The 18,201-nt window shown below is 41.1% G+C and overlaps 1 protein-coding gene across 1 annotated transcript in view; it reads right to left on the reverse strand.

The window, feature by feature from the left end:
* Positions 1-18,201, reverse strand: part of ADAMTS5 (ADAM metallopeptidase with thrombospondin type 1 motif 5) — a 46,237-nt gene that overhangs the window by 12,707 nt on the left and 15,329 nt on the right. Inside the window, exon 3 of the mRNA XM_042855747.2 lies at positions 2,756-2,923. Coding sequence (XP_042711681.2) covers positions 2,756-2,923 — 168 coding nt within the window. The remainder of the gene's footprint in view (positions 1-2,755; positions 2,924-18,201) is intronic.

Genomic DNA, 18,201 nt, shown 5'->3' on the forward strand with positions numbered 1-18,201 from the left:
CTGCCGCTTCCCGCAGCTTCCATTGACTGGGAATGGCGAACCGCGGCCACTGGGAGCTATGGGCGGCCATGCCTGCAGACAGTCAATGTAAATAAACTGTCTCGCGGCCCGCCAGCGGATTACCCTGATGGGCTGCGTGTGGCCCGTGAGCCGCAGGTTGCCCACCACTGATCTAGGTCCCGTTTACTCTTAATACACCCCAGCCTTCAAACTGGCTTCATGATCCAATAGGGTTCAGTGGCTGAAGTGACATCATTTGTATAGCGCATGCTGGAGCATTAATCTAAGTGGGAGCTTTTGATCTGTGATTTCAGTGAGCCTGAAAAAGAATAAACGAAAAGATTCCCATTCCTTGTACACCGAATGCCCCTGCAACATTGTTATTCAGGGAAATTTAACAATTTAGACTGTTGGATAGGGTTTTTTTGGGAGAGGGGATTGATTTCACAGGTTACGTTTATCTTTTGTCAATACAAATCCTTGATTTAAAAATAGACGGAAGATCCCACGCACGGGGATACAATAGAATGAAACATAACTCTATTACAAAAAATGTCTTTGTTTAGAAAAGATGTCTCTGAAAGTTCAGACACTCAAACAATCAGAGTGCCTGAGCTTCCACAGGGACTCCATTATGATTTTGAAATAAATGGAGTAATGCCAGGCATGAAAGTGGCTTGTAGGTCAGATTGTGGAGCACTTCACCATGTTGGAGATTTCAATGGAACTATTGGTGTTAGTGACTAAGTGCTCAGCAGGGTTAGTAAGGGCAACACAACCTGACCCAATCATGTTAAATGAAAGCCAGATTCTGAGAGCCTTCCTCACTTTGTGTAGTAAGTTACAGTGGGAGAAGTGGCACCAAAATCTTGGGGATGTCTTTTGTGCTAAGGTACTACTTATTGTGAGTAAGGGGATTGGAACATGGTCCTGAATGATTTTGGGCCCAATCCTGCTCCCATTGAAGTAAATGGCATGAGTCCCTTGGGCTTGATTGTCACAACTCCAGTTACTCTCCAGCTCAGATCGTGACTCCAGCCATGGGGTAGGGAGCAAGGGCTATTCACTATACACTTCCCAATGCAAGCAAATTGGCAGTGAGGAGAATGGGAGGAACCCTGTCTTTGCACTCACACTCGTTGCCCCTCATAGAGTAGCTGACTGGGTTCACAGTATGGGGAGAAAAGGGATGAAGTAACTTACTCCCTCCCCAGAGAAAGGTGGGGGGAAAGGGGATAAACTGTGGTTCTGAATCACAGTTCATTCTTTGGTCTGCTCCAGGCTTGACACAGCTATGTGATACAGATCTGCTCTTGCACATATGGAAACTAACCTGTTAAATTAAATTAATGCCAAAGTGATATGTACCATAAAACAGGACAACCCTAGATTAATAGAGCTCATAAAATTAGGAGAGAAAAAATGAAGTAATTTTCCAGATACAATAATAGGATAAAGCATTTTGGACAGCCCTGAAATTAGCCAATAAAATATTTACTTTACTTGCTTAAAAAAAAAAATCCCGTACATTCTGCAGGCATGCAGTACCTTTCATCCATAAGTACTGAAGTTACCATAACAACTTGATTCATTCACTCAATTACGTATTTTTTATCTCAGTATTTTAGAATTTTCTTGGCTTGTTTAATAATTGCAGTTGCTTTGCAAGCACAATGAACAATTTAAAATGCATTTAGGATTATTGATTATGCTTTTTTAAAAAAAGCTTTGTATTAAGTAAAAGTTAAATAAAATGTTAACATACTACAGTGTATAGTATTTATTCAGGATCAGGTTAATAATTAAAGACCCTAACTAAAGACTCTGGCTTGCTAGCTGAGGAGCCTTTCGCCTCTGAGTATACTAGCCATTTCTAAATAGCTATCTCGTTTTGGCAAGAGCTAGAATATTAGTTTTGTTCTCTAAAGTACTGTATAGTAGACTGTAAGATCCCTGGGGCAGAGGTTGTCTTTTTGTTATGTGTGTCAATAGTGCCTAGCACAAAGGAGTCCTAATTCCTGGCTGGCACCTCTAGACACTAACATGACATAAATAATAAATAATAGTAAGTAGGAGGAATGAGGCTTCTAAGTGTAGCATCTTCACTTTTTAGCCGAATATCTGATAACCTTTAATGCCCATTTTAATTACTTGATAAGCCAAGGTGTTCATGCATCTTTTGGGTAAAATGCTCTCTGGACTCTCTTCTTCAGCATTTGGAAACAAAAAGTAATACTGTGGTTGTTAGCTAAACTTCACCAACATTCCCAGTGAAAACACCACTGACCATAATCGATCTACATGCTATCCATGCTTATCTATGTTATGCAGGCTACTCAAGGGGCTAGATTCTGCCAGCCTTAGGGCTTGTCTATATGAACAGTTAAAATGCAGGGCAAGCTGGTGTAAATCTATCTTGTACCAGCCTGCTGTGTACTAACTGTCCGTGTGGCCATCACACACTGAACATTCCATAGTGTGCTTTGAGCTACACCATTTTGAAACAGGAGTCGATTTACACCCCAGCTTGCCATGTGCTAACTGTTCATACAAACAAGTTCCTAGGCATGCTGTGTACTACCTACTGCTTGCAAGTAGCTGCTTGGTAGTGCTCAATAGGAGTAAGGATGGCAGAATATGGTCCACAGTTTTCCTGATAACATACGAATGAGCTTTCTGCAAACACTACTGTGATATATAACAGGAGTGTGCAAAGCTGAAACCTATATCTGACACCAGGTATAATAATACGTACCATGACCATCATCCAAAAATTCAGTTATGGTTGCTGAAGTGCATTTGGACCAGGGTTTGGAAGCATCAATGCTAGTCAGGATGGAGGACATTAAGCGCTTATCTTCCATGGAGCCAAAGTTCTCCTCACAGAATTTGGAGTCATCATGGGAAAGCCCAAGCAGGTGCCCTGTAGGAATGCAAGTAGGAAATGTAATTATATTATTTCCCAGTGGATAGGATTTTAGAAGGTGAACTGTATATTCAGAGTGGGATGCATCAATTACCTAGGGAGATGGTGGAGTCTCCTTCCTTGGAGGTTTTTAAGGCCCGGCTTGACAAAGCCCTGGCTGGGTTGATTTAGTTGGGAATTGGTCCTGCTTTGGGCAGGGGGTTGGACTAGATGACCTCCTGAGGTCCCTTCCAACCCTGATATTCTATGATTCTATGAAATGACAACATGAAGATGGTCACTTTTAAGCTTCCCATTGGTCAGATGCTCAGCTTGAAGTCAATAGAGTTCTGCTGATTTACACCAGCTGAGACATAAATGGAGCAATGCTGATTTATATCAACTGAAGATCTGGTCCTTAGTGTTTGCAGGCTCGGGGACAAAAGGTGTAACAAGGAGGACAAACAGTGATCTCTACAAATACATTGATATTCTGTGACTGACTGGTCAGGAGTGTGCTCAAGATGAATATCTCTGAGTGTGCTCAAATACCAGATTTAATCAGCTGCTAAATTTAGCAACAACATCTACTTCTCTCAGTCTCTGGGAAGCAATGTGCTTGCTCTATTCATTCAAATACATCTTCTATTTCAAGAAAACATATAATGTATTCCTACGTACTGTGGCATAAATGTTCAGCAGAATTTAGCTATACAACTCTCTTTAAATTTAATTAGTCTCATATAGTTAAAACCTGTACATTGCAATGAAAATTGAGCCCCATTACTGTCTGCTATAGTAATGTGATATTATTATGTGGTAATACAATGTAAATAACAATTCTATACAACAGTATGCTTGCACTCATTCATACATTACTATAACAATATATTAAATCAAATATTTACCGGTATATGTAATGAATGTCTAATTATAGACTTGTGATATCTATGACATGTAGGCATTTTTTTCTCTGTACATATGAATATTTTCCTTTGGGAATATTTATTATATATGAGCCATATTCTGCTACCCTCACTCTGCAGGAAGGCAGTACTCATGTTTTAGGGTGGTCAATTCTGGCCCTATGTTACTATTTAAAAACCCCATACAAACACCAGTTTAAAAGAGTTGAATTTTTCTTTGTTTAAGGCAACTATTGATGCTGAATAAAACTTACTGGCAATATTATTATCTTGAAGAGATGTGTCTCTTAGAAAGAGCGATTGAATAATCAATGTACCATCGGTAACCTATATTACAAACTCTATGATGTTATAGACTGATAGCTTAGCAGATCAACAACTAATTTAACAATGAAGGCTCTATGATGTTCTGCTTCTGACTTTGCCAAAAGCCCTGCAAGCCTTTACTCAAACAATGAGCTTCTTCAAGAAACCTGAAGACTGTGCTTCTTTTTGCTGTCTCACCATACGATGTTATCAGTTCAGAGTACTTGTATCATATTCATGAAATGAACGGCAGGCACCAGGGTGTATTCAATGTCTGAAAAGAACTCTAGGTGCAATCCAACTGACATATTAATAAAGTCTGACTCACATAAGACTCTTAGCCACTGTAACTAGAACTGCTTTGTGCTGACTTGTTAAATCACTGCCTTGTAACAAATTTACACAATTAGTTCCCACAACTCTGCTCACATGTTGCAGGAGCGTTGGTCGGTTTCTAATGAGAACAACTGGCTATTACCGTGGCTAAAGCTAAATTAACTTGTTGATGCATTGATTATATATATTTCCAATCAAAATAATCGTAGTATTAACACAAAAAATAATTTAAAATAGCCCAACAGCCATGAGAATGCTATGCTGATGAGATCTAACAGCATAATGGATTGCAGCTTTAATGGCTCAAAAACAATTAACAGCATGATATCTACATATCAAAGGTCATTAGAGGACACTACGGTTGCATTAATTATTTTCAGGATAGTCTGTTTGTGAAATAAGGCATTCAAATCCCATTAACAACACGAGGAGCTGCATTTCTAAGTCTTTGGGCATTGTGCTAAATATTTGCCATTAAGTGCCTATAAATACTCTATGATTACCATAGAAAGTAGGGATACATAATATTACATGGCACACGCTATACACTAAGTATTTGGAGATGGATAGTTATTGAGTGTGAATCAGCAAGTACAAAACTTAACAATAAAAAGGGAAGACCCACTGAAGTTAATATTAAGCATCAGTGAGGTTAAATAAAAAATGTATTTATACATTTTTATATATTCCCCAGCATGTTCCAGGGTAACATAGCTGGATCACCACAAAGCTGGCCCTATAAATATATGCCATCTGCTCATGTAGTCCAATTACTACCTAACAAAATTAATGGTGACCTAAGTCACCCAATGGACTACTCAACTTTTCACAATTGCAAGTGCTGTAGTTAATCAATGTTTCACACTGTCCACTGGAACTATTCAAGATTTATACCTGTGTAATTGAGATCAGAATCTGATGCTAATCCAGATTTACATCAAGGTAACTGACAACAGAATTTGGCCTATGATTTTAGGAGCAATATAGCCTCCTGCTATTTTTTCATTTAAAATATTGCAATAACTCAGTACTATAATTCATGAATGACATTGTTGCTGCTTGGGAAACTATTAATCACATTTAGTTTAGATCTTACTGGGTTTCCTATCTCAAAGTAAAAGGCTCAGATGATTTTGGAGCTTGTTCATACTGCTACAATTTTGTCAACCAAAGCAAATTTAGAGAATGAAGAATCAATGTTTTGGCACGTTAAAAAAAGTGAGAAATCAATTGTCAGAAAACAATTTTAGTAGCTTACTGATTTCTGAGACAGTAAATTCGAAATTACAATGTAAATAGGCAAGACAAAAAAAGAGTGGGAAAAAGTACAATTATTATCGCCATTGTACAGGTGAGGAACAGGCATTATTGTTCCCTCTTGTCACACGTACCTTCCTTTCTATCCATCCATCCACATATCCAACACCAACACCCACACTCACCCCTACATTGAACGAATAGTAGGGTAGCAAAGTCAAGCACTCAAAAATTAGGGAATGCCTGAATTAAAGTTGCACATGCAACCTATAAGCAAGCAAAACCACACTGAAAGCTACAGGTAAGAACAGAAATCTTGGAAAAATATTCTTCTAACAAGTGTTTTTATAAATGGTGCCAACTGCAGCATGACACTATTTTGTACTACTATGAACTTCAAGTCAGGAAAGAATAATAATAACACTAAAAAAGGCTCCCAACAGCTGTCTGACAATGATTGACTCAGACTGAGTTAGTAGATCATCTTATGTTTTTTACTTAATGAAGCATCTTACTGGCGTTGACAGTTCCCACTGAGTGAAAATGACACAATCTCATTTTCCCAGAAGGATGGTTTTTAGTTATGTTATGCTGCAGGAATGCACAAAAGGGTAAAAGAAACAGAGAGTAGATGATGCAAGGTTCCCCCTGGTGCATGCTAGTCTGCTTACACATTAAACTGTTCTTCCAAAACAGCAAAAGAGAATTTAAATGGACTCACACCCTTATTAATGCATCTGTTTTGAAATTAGCGAAGGACTGCTTATTTTCCAAACTATTAAAAGCAACATTAAAACAGTATAAGGACTTTGTCCTCAGAAATGCTGAATGCCCTTTGTCAATGTGCTCAGTGCCCTCAAAACCTCTTGATGCCAATGGGAGAGGATAGAATTCAGCACCATGGAGGAATTCTTAACACCTCACAGGGTTGGGGCCTATATTCTCAGCTGGACACACAGAATCTTGCAGAAAAGTGAGAATACTCCTAAGGGACTGTCACAAACCCACCAAAGTCTAAATCCTCTCTGAAAACCAGTGCACAATAAGCCTGATTCTCAGTTAGACCACAATTCCTTTACTGTGCTCTGGCAGAACAAAGGGGTGCAGAGGGTCTCTCTGGCCAGCATGGAACTGGCATAAAGGGCTTTCTGCTAGCCTTGCTCACAGCACCTGGCATAAAGGATGGTTTGTGGGCACATAAAGGGTGTGTTGGGAGCTGTGACCAGAACATTTTGGCTGTTCTCTTCTTCCCAGGGACTGTGAAAACAGAACAGAAGTTTGAGCGCACCACGTCTGCTCTAACTTATGCTGAGGGTCAAGTAGATCCCAGGTAGGCCTCTGTACATGGGGAGTGCAAAAATAGCTTCAAACCACATTTACTCTCCATCCCTGTCCCCAGGGCCAGCCCACAACATTTTGGCACCTGAGGCGGGGAGCTCAAATGATGCCCCCATGCTCGCTCGCTTGGGCCAAAACTTTGAAAGGTCTCAATTCTGCCTTCTTCCTGTTTTACGCCTCTCATGGTACTACTCTGCTACCTACCCCAATAAAGTTGAACTAACAACTTAAAATGCCTTGTTCAAAAATTTTAAGTAACACTTAACTTTCAAACACCTGAACAGCAAATGTAACTGTATTTGTCTGCATAGTAAACACTGGCATTTTTATCTGTTTGAATAATCAAAGTGGTGCTTTCCCTGCCTTCTTGGTTGCAAAGATTTGAACTGCTTCCTGAAGGTCCACAGTGTGGGCTAGCTCATCCTCTACTGAGATGGTTGCAAGGCCGACCAGCCTCTCCTGTGTCATTGTGGAGCGTAGAAGTGTTTTTATTAACTTCAGCTTGGAGAAGCTGCGTTCTCCACTGGCAAGTGTTACAGGAAGTGTTAGAAGTATGTGCAGAGCAACAAAAGCATTTGGAAAGAGGGTGGTCATTTTATTTGTGCACATATATTCCAGAACAGCCTTTGGAGTTGATCCTGCTGAAATGTATCTTGAAAGGGCTTTCAGTTCATCACCTAAATCACTCGCATCAATATTGCACATGTCATCATGTGTCAACACTGTCTCTAGTGCCCTGCATTGCTGGTGTAGGTCTTCTTCAGGTATAGTGAGGAGTTTTGGAATATCATACAATGTCCAAAATATACTGCTATGTTCCTTGAGCTGCATGAAACGTTCTTCAACTGACTGTATTGCACATTCTTGCACCGGGTTAAAGAATTCAACTTTGAATTGTTGTTTGGGGTCTCTTATGGGATTATCCCGTGCCTTGTAATCAAAATGTCTTCTTCTTTGGTGACTTTTTCTGTATTCTTGAATGGGTGGGAAAATAGCTTCAGTGTGAAGTTCCTCTGCCAACTTCTGTGCACTCTTCAGAACATTTTGAAATCCCTCATCTGACCGGTAAGACTGTAGGTATGACTTTGCTTTGTCCAGTTGTTCCATTGCTCCATAAATATCAAGGTCAACACTTTGGAGTCTCTTGCTTACAACATTTATTTCAAACAGTATGTCATGCCACAACACTAAGCCACACAGAAATTTGAAGTTATGTATGTTTCTGGTGATTCCATTTCTCTCTGGCACTGTTCTCCCACGAACAGTTCCTGTCATAGCATTATCCTCCATAATGGCAACTATGGCATCATCTGTCTTCCCAATTTGGTGTTTGATAGGCTTTATTGCCTCCACTCGACTTTCCCATCGCATGACACTCAGTGGTTTCAGTGTCAGAGAGGATGTTCCCAGATGTTGCTTCAAAATTTGCCATCCGTGAGTTGATGCGGAGAAAAATACATAGATGTTTTGAATTACATTAAAAAATTCGGCAGCCTCACTAGAAGCTGATGCTGCATCACTGACCACCAAGTTCAATGAATGAGAACTGCATGGGACAAAAAAAGCTCGAGGGTTTAACTTTCAGATCTGTGTCTGCACTCCTCTGTTCTTTCCTCTCATGTTGGCACCATTATCGTAGCCCTGACCTCTCATGTCAGTTATCGCATTTCCCATATCTTCCAGCAACCAAAAAAGTATGCAGCATTCTGGGTTTTTGAGTACATAAGCCATGGCCTCTCCACTTTGTCACCCTTGGGGACTTGACGCCAGTAATGTGTTGGATGGAAACTTCTATTTTCATTGTCTTTGGGGAACATGAAGTTTTTCACTTTCTGTGGCCCATGCAGTACAAGGAAGTCCCTCAGGCTACTTCTCAAGTGGGTCCACAGTCCTGGATCATCTAGACTTAAGGAACTAAACTCAGCAGTAGCTTTTTCTTGCGCCTCCACCACACACTTCTCTGAGCTACACTTCTTCAGGAATGTGCATGGTTACATCCATTTGAGATGGAGATATGGATGCTGCAGTAGCTGCCAGATCACCTGCACTCTGACTAATTCGAAGATCAGGTGTCTCCTCACCACTCACATCCTCACTGGGGCTGGAAGACTCACCATGAACATTTGTGTCTATGTATCTTAGGAGAGCTCCTTCCTGCTTAGATAAAAAAGCTACCTTTGCTTTCTTTCTTTTTCTGAATGCTGCCCCAGAGGGGCGTTTTCTTCTTCCACTCATGACTGCTGTTCTGTGCCAGCTGTAGTGGTTCTCAACACTCAATTGAAGGGGACAAATAAGCAGGCTGGTAGCAGGGCCTGAGTGAGGGAAGATATCAGCATCTTAAGGGCCTAACTGGCTCCTACTACTTCAGTTGACTGCCTGTTCTCCTCAAGTGGGTTCAGGGAAGCAGCAGGAAACAGGAAGCTCCCTGAGAAGCTGGTGTTAATCAGTCCAGGCTCCTGGGGGTGCTAGAGAGGTACATAAGAGGCTCTTCCTCCTCTCTCTCCCTGCAGCTCCTGCTGCTTTCTGTTATTCCCTCTCACCTTTTCTCCTGCCTGCCTGTTATGTCTCTTGTGCCCTCCTTCCTCCAGCACAGCACTCCACCATCTCTGTGCATCTAGAGCAGAGAGAATACATATGCACCAGCAGCAGACACAATTTTCTACACTCTGAGTCCTAGTGGTGCCCCCCAAGAGTCTGGCACCTGAGGCAGCCGCCTCAGTTCACCTCATGATAAGGCCAGGCCTGCCTGTCCCAAGAACAAAGTAAATGAGAATCGGGCCCAACATATAGCATGTAAATTACAATGTAAAATGCAATCAAACATCCAAAATGGTGTTTGGGGAGTAAAGTCTGTTATGGGTATACATTAAAGTTTAGTCCCTGGATTAAACAGCATACTAAAGTATAGTCCATAAACTAAGTTTGATCATTGGACATATGCGATGACACAGCATGCTAAAAAATATTATAAACATTGTAATTTGTTTACTTAGGAACGCTCAGCTCAGATGAAGCATCTGTTTTCAGTGAGGTCATAACTTTCAACTAATTTTCCAGCTGGGATGATTGAGATACAAGAAGGTCACGAGACTTGCCCAAGGTTATACAATGAGTCAGTAGCTCACATGGGATTAGAGTCCAGTGATATCCTGGCTCAGAGGTTTTTGCTCTAATCACCAGTCCATAAATGTTGGATAATCACTTTTTTTCACTTCCGTGCAGTAACTCATTTAGAATAAAAACATTTTTTTACGTTTTTCTAACTATGAAAAACAATTGGTCTTCATTAAGAGCCACATCCTGCTATCACTCACGGGGAGAGATCACTTGAAGTCAATGGGAGCTTTACATAAAAACTGATGACGCTAAGGAATAGTGATTTACAAAGTTCTGTTTTATAAGGTGTTTTGAATTGTAAAAGCACAACAAAATACCTACTGAGAATCTAACAATGTTAGATTCTACCAAAACTACAAGAAGAAGAACTCTGCGTGGACTCCTCCTGACGGTCGAAATGACAGACTGGACCTCTACATAGAGTGTTTCCGCAGACGTGCACAGGCTGAAATTGTGGACAAACAACATCACTTGTCCCATAACCTCATTCGTACAGAACGCAATGCCATTCACAACCTCAGAAACAACTCTGACATTATCATCAAAGGGGCTGACAAAGGAGGTGCTGTAGTCATAATGAACAGGTCGGATTATGAACAGGAGGCTGCCAGGCAACTCTCCAAGACCACATTCTACAGGCCACTATCCTCTGATCCCACTGAGGAATACCAAAAGAAACTACACCATCTGCTCAAGAAATTCCCAGCTACAGTACGGGAACAAATCGACATGGACACACCCCCAGAACCCCGACCAGGGGTATTCTATCTGCTACCCAAGCTCCATAAACCCGGAAACCCTGGACGCCCCATCATCTCAGGCATTGGCACTCTTACAGCAGGATTATCTGGCTATTTGGACTCTCTCCTCAGACCCCACGCTACCAGCACTCCCAGCTATCTTCGAGACACCACCGACTTCCTGAGGAAACTACAATGCATTGATGTTCTTCCTGAAAACACCATCCTGGCCACCATGGATGTAGAAGCACTTTATACCAATATTCCACATGAGGATGGACTACAAGCTGTCAGGAACAGTATCCCTGATGAGGCCACAGCAAGCCTGGTGGCTGAGCTTTGTGACTTTGTCCTCACCCACAACCACTTCAGATTTGGGGACAACTTATACCTTCAAGTCAGTGGCACTGCTATGGGTACCTGCATGGCCCCACAATATGCCAACATTTTTATGGCTGACTTAGAACAACGCTTCCTCAGCTCTCATCCCCTAGTGCCCCTCCTCTACTTGCGCTACATTGATGACATCTTCATCATATGGACCCACGGAAAGGAGGCCCTTGAAGAATTCCACCTGGACTTCAACAATTTCCACCCCACCATCAACCTCAGCCTGGACCAGTCCACACAAGAGATCCACTTCCTGGACACTACAGTACAAATAAGTGATGGTCACATAAACACCACCCTATACCGGAAACCTACTGACCGCTATACGTACCTACATGCCTCCAGCTTCCATCCAAGACACATCACACGATCCATTGTCTACAGCCAAGCCCTAAGATACAACCGAATTTGCTCCAACCCCTCAGACAGAGACAAACACCTACAAGATCTTTATCAAGCATTCGTAAAACTACAATACCCACCTGGGGAAGTGAGGAAACAGATTGACAGAGCAAGACGGGTACCCAGAAATCACCTACTACAGGACAGGCCCAACAAGGACAACAACAGAACACCACTGGCCATCATATACAGCTCCCAGCTAAAACCTCTCCAGCGCATCATCCACGATCTACAACCTATCCTGGAAAATGATCCCTCACTCTCACAGACCTTGGGAGGCAGGCCAGTCCTCGCTTACAGACAACCCCCCAACCTGAAGCAAATACTCACCAGCAACTACACACCACACCACAGAAACACCAACCCAGGAACCTATCCCTGTAGCAAACCTCGTTGCCTACTCTGTCCCCATATCTACTCTGGCAACAGCATCAGAGGACCCAATCACATCAGCCACACCATCAAGGGCTCATTCACCTGCACATCCACTAATGTTATATATGCCATCATGTGCCAGCAATGCCCCTCTGCCATGTACATTGGCCAAACCGGACAGTCCCTCCGCAAAAGAATAAATGGACACAAATCGGACATCAGGAATGGTAACATACATAAGCCAGTAAGTGAACACTTCAATCTCCCTGGTCATTCTATTACAGATTTAAAAGTCACTATCATTGAACAAAAAAACTTCAGAAACAGACTTCAAAGAGAAACAGCAGAACTAAAATTCACTTGCAAATTCAACACCATTAGTCTGGGCTTGAATAGGGACTGGGAGTGGCTGGCTCATTACAGAAGCAGCTTTTCCTCTCCTGGAATTGACACCTCCTCATCTATTATTGGGAGTGGACTACATCCACCCTGATTGAACTGGCCCTGTCAACACTGGTTCTCCACTTGCGAAGTAACTCCCTGCTCTCCATGTGTCAGTATATAATGCCTGCATCTGTAACTTTCACTCTATGCATCTGAAGAAGTGAGGTTTTTACTCACGAAAGCTTATGCCCAAATAAATCTGTTAGTCTTTAAGGTGCCACCAGACTCCTTGTTGTTTTTGTAGATACAGACTAACACGGCTACCCCCTGATACTTGATATCTAACAATGTGCTTTACCCTCTACTTCCATTTGAATCTTCATTTTCTCTGACTGGTATTCTTCAATTATGGCAAAAAAATACTTTTTAATTTAAATCTTCAGCCCAGAGGCAATTTTAAAATCTTATAGTTGATAAAGCTCTGGATCACTGACCTGCACCTTAATGATTTCATTAAAGTTCAATGCAATAGCAGACAAAAACAGAAAACAACACAGCCAAAAGGGCCTTGTCTTACAGACCTCACATACACAGAACTCCTACCAGTCACTTATCATAACAGGCTTCAATGGGAGTTCACATATACATTCAGTCCAGGATCTACATCAGGATCTGCTGGTGTCGTCCTTGATGGAGCACATGGGTGGCAGAAAGGCCACTGAGGAAAGGTTCAAGAGAAGAAAACAGCTGCCATCTTGCCTCCACTGGGGGAGGGAAGGGGGGAGAGGGAGGACTGTAGAAAAGTAGCTCATTCCAAAAAATGTTTAGCATTGCCTGAGAAGAAGGCACGGCCAGAGGATGTGCTGATTCAGCACATTCTCTCAGCAGCCTGCGTCAGCAGGATTCCTGTGCCTTAAATCTGTTTCCCCCAGCCCAAATTTTGAGGAACACCACATGAATCCCCTAACGAGACACAAGGAGATTAGATACTGCAGGAATGTATAAATTACATCTCCCTGTGCCAGGTTCATTGGTTCTCTGACTACAACATGAGGACTACAGGGATCAGGACCACAATGTTTATCTTCATTTACAGCACTACCAGAACATTAAAAAATTCTTTGCTCTCCTCTAGAACATGAAAGGGTATGGGATGGGACGCACATGCCCAACATACACTTTTACTGATAATAATGATCATGTTGAAACATCAGGCAAAATCTGGTTTCATTCCCACTTCCCTTCAGATGGCTGGGACACTGATATTTGACTCTGTGGCTTTAATTTATGATATTTCAAGATCCACTGCAGCTTTTCAAAACACAGCCTTGTTTAATCTAATCATGTATGGGGGTATATTCCTACCTAGATCAGCACAACTCCCAAAAACCTCTAACCACAGCAGCAAAACTCGGCAGTGAGGCTGTTGTGTCTAAGCCATTTCCTAAGTCTCTGGCTGAACATTTTGCTCTGATTTTGGATCCTCTCACTTCTCCTTCACAATCACTTTACAGCCTTCAATAAAGCAAGGAACTTAACATGCTTAAAAACAAGCATTAGAGAAAGAAAACTTACGCATGTTCAGAAATTGAGGATTCAAGTATTCTAAATCAAATCAACCTCCTTCCACCATCCCACCTTCCACTCCCACCTATAGCCAATAACAAACTGGCCCAGCTTCAGGAAAAGGGTTATTTTTAAGCCCCATGTGTGCAGCAGGTGGAACAATTATCATCATTACAAGTTAATAAAAATATTTCTGGATGAGCCAAGAATTTTTAGTAAAAATTTAACCTTGCCTTAATTACAAACCTTTTGTACAGCTCATGTTTGTATTTTGAAACAGCAGCTGAAGTCTCTGCCCTGTTCCTTACCTCTCACCGGGGCTTAGTGTTGAGTGCTCATCTTGTTTCTGAGGGCTTAACCCAGATGCTTTGGTAGCATCAAAAGTTAAAATGTAAGCTTGAAAAAGAAGATATAAAAAAGAATGTATTAAGTAATTCTTCCCATGGATACCATTTGAGAAGATTTGGATGAATTGTAGTGTCTTGGTTTTAGAAAGGAACTCAGCCTAATTATAGTCACCTGGATATTTGCCCAAACTTTACCTTTCATGTGGGAAGAGTAAGATGAAAGTTAGATATCCTTCACCATTGTTTCTCGCGCTATGAGATTCTGTGCCCTTGGCAATGTATCCCCTTGGGATGGAAGGACTACAAAAGATTTGTTCCTATCTAGCCTAGGGTTTTTTCTTATCTGTTTTATCTTGACAGCCTTAAAGGCTACATATTTATCAGTAAAAACAAAAAACTACTGTGAATTTAGTTACATTTTGTGCATATACAAAATAACACAAATGTTAAAACACTGACATAGACAAAGATATGCTTACTCACATATCTGTCATATAATATAATTTATCTGTGAGCAAAAGCGGTGCTCAGATATCAAGCGAAACTCACATTGACTTCAAAGTCTTGTGGAGAAGGGTCAGAGTCACAAAGTTTGCATGCAGAGTTTAAACATGCCTATTTCAGTGTGAGGGAGGTTAAGATCCAGGTTCTTGGTTTGGCCTTCTATGGAGATAAGAGACAGCTATCAAATTCACAGCTGGGTCCAGGTTCTGATCCTGCTCTCAAGCCTTTTATCATTTTTGCATCTGGGGTTTTGGTTTGTGTCTGTACTTTATTATGTGTTTCCTGAGTAAGGATTGCAATACCATTGTCTTTATAGGTTTCAGAGTAGCAGCCGTGTTAGTCTATATTCTCAAAAAGAACAGGAGTACTTGTGGCACCTTAGAGACTAACAAATTTATTAGAGCATAAGCTTTCGTGGACTACAGCCCACTTTCCACTCTATATGCATCCGAAGAAGTGGGCTGTAGTCCACGAAAGCTTATGCTCTAATAAATTTGTTAGTCTCTAAGGTGCCACAAGTACTCCTGTTCTTATTGTCTTTATATTGAGCTCAGAAGCATGTTTGCAGTATTAACAGTGTTTGCGCTTGCAACTGTAAACTGGGTTCTCACAATATGGGAGCATGTGCTAACATATACTATAGGATGTTGACACAGAGAAAAGGTTTCAGTATTAAACATGTTATTCCCAAATTGTAGCTTCCATACAGCTCCATAATGTCATGACTGTACCTATCTGATGAAAGTGGAGAGGAGGAATTACAGGAAAAAGAATGAAATTAATGAACAAACAGAAGCTTAATTAATTCAGTGTTATAAATGTCAAGTTACATTCTAAAAATAAAACACTGGGAAGAGCATACCTGAGCCACATTACTCAGGAGGATACAGACAGCAGTGATGTGCCAGTTTGATCACATATGGAGAATTAGGCAATTTTCAAAAGGCCAAATGAATGTTAAGGTTCCTAGCAGAGAGACTGATGTTATCCTGTATTACTGCTTACCAAAATTGCCTTCTGCAAAGTTGAAATAAAGAACAATGAAACTGTTCAATTGGAGCCTCACCTGGCGAGTTTCTATGCATGTGTAACTCTCCATGAAGTAAACAGGAGTTTTGCATGCTGTTTTGTGGCAAAGATAGTGGACTGGGATGCGGGTGATGTAGCCTGGATTCCTGGCTCTGGCGCAGGGTTTCTCTGTAACTTTGGGCAGATCACTGGTTCTCTGTTTGCCTCAGATCCCCAATTATGCTTTCTTCTAGCCTTTGCAAGTCTTATTTCTTTAGACTGTAAACTCATTGGGGCAGGGGCTGTCTCCAATTATGTGTAGGAACAAAATCTAGTACATTGGGGTCCTGAAATCAGCTGGGGTTTTTAGATGCGGTGGTAATATAAAGAGCAACAACAACAAGTGGTTACTAAATTGACAAGTGTAATATTGAAAATTAAAGGATGTCTGGCGACTCTGGATCATGTCAAAAGCCGCATTCTGACTGGCTGCTTGAGTCTTTTAATGACATCACTCCCATGCACCATGTCTCAACAGGGCACAGCTGGGACTTCCATAGTGTTAGCAATGAAATCTAGCTATCACATTTCTATGGTCCCCACTACCGTGGTGCCTAAGCACATCACAATTTTTGATGTGTTTATCCTCTGTGAGGTGGCAAGTATTTTTACCCCCACTCTAAAGTGGGGGAACTGAGGCACAGGGAAAACTAAGTAACTTGCTTTAGATGACAAAGGAAATCTGTGGCAGAGCAGGGAATTTAACTCATGTCTTCTAAGTCCCAGGTTAGAGCCCTAAACTCTGGACCTCCCTTCCTTAAGGGGAAGGACAAAATGTAGCAACTGTCAGAAAACAGAACCCAATAAAATAGATCCAAAGTAATAGGAAAAGTTATTTACAAACCTTTTCCTACATGTATTTGTTCACTTTTCTACTAGGAACTATTTGTCATGGAAGAAGGATACATTGCATAACCACTCCTAGAATTGTTTTATTTTTAAAACTGAAAGGTAAATATAAATCACAATCAGGATGTGCATGAGTAACCTACTGGTGACCTATTAATGTTATTCAAGGCATTAGATCATTGGCCTCATACTTTCCAATACACCTGAGATGTCCCACCCGTTTTCTATTAGTATGCAACCTGTGGGTTTATGGTTATAATTAACCTTTATCTACCATTGCAAATGTTATCAATCACATAAATAGTACCATCCCAACTACACATCCAATGCATATTTTAATACAGGAAAATTAATACATATATATTCACCACAAGTGATTGAACATCTTTACATGTTATGTTTTAAAAGCATAGCCCATACCTGCTGCTTGCTTTTACTCATGGCAGAAACTGGATTATTACCTTCAAAGGTATGGAGGTCTTTTCCATAAATACTGTTTTTTATGCAACATCCTTAGCATGAAGAATGTTGTGCCTGATTCTCCTTCACCATACCCCCGTTTTATGTGAGTCTAACTTCACTGGGCTCAGTTAAATTATTCCTGTTTTACACCAGTATAAGTAGGAGAAAATTGAAGCCCAACTTTGCTGAGTTCCCTGCTATGAAACCTTCTCCAAGTCTAACTTACTGTCTGCTAACCACTGCTCTATGAATGTTGTTATTTCAAGACTCCACTAGTTTGTTTTTGCTTTCATGTTCATAGTCCTCTGTTGATTTCGCCAGTCATTGCTAGTCATTCATATTCAATCTTTCAAAAACCACTGAGCAAAATTCACCTATTTTCTCTTTCAGGGGTAAATACAAACCCCATGTATGTGGGTGTGGAAGTCCTGCTGGTACCAGAACCAGTGAGGTTCCATGCTGTAGCAGGCAGATGAGTCCCCTTCTGGCCCCCTATCCATTTACCCAGCCCCAGCCTGTGCACTTGGGTTGCACATACAGCTGTGGATTTGATCCTTATTTCCATTTATTTTGTTGATCTTCTTAAAAAAGGACACAATCCTGCAAAAGGTCCAGCCTTCAAATCCAGGCCTTCAAATCTCGCTGAATTCAGTGCAAAGTAAGGGTGTACAACAATTCACAGGATCAGATTAATTAGTTATCACATTTGGTTTCTCATGTTATAACACATCACAAATCCCTTAAAGAGCTGCAGACAATTATTCTGATTTGCTTCTTAGCTGGTTTGCTTAACCAATCCTGTTAATAGAAAAGACCAGCTAGCTTTGGAATACTTAGAATACCCCTGCCCTGAGGGTGTTTTCTGCTCTGCTAGGTGAATTCCACTGAATAACTAAGTTACTGTAAAATTAAAGCCACTCCCTTCCTGC

This window comes from Chrysemys picta, chromosome 1 (assembly GCF_011386835.1).
Source record: "Chrysemys picta bellii isolate R12L10 chromosome 1, ASM1138683v2, whole genome shotgun sequence".
Classification (NCBI taxonomy): Eukaryota; Metazoa; Chordata; order Testudines; family Emydidae; genus Chrysemys; species Chrysemys picta.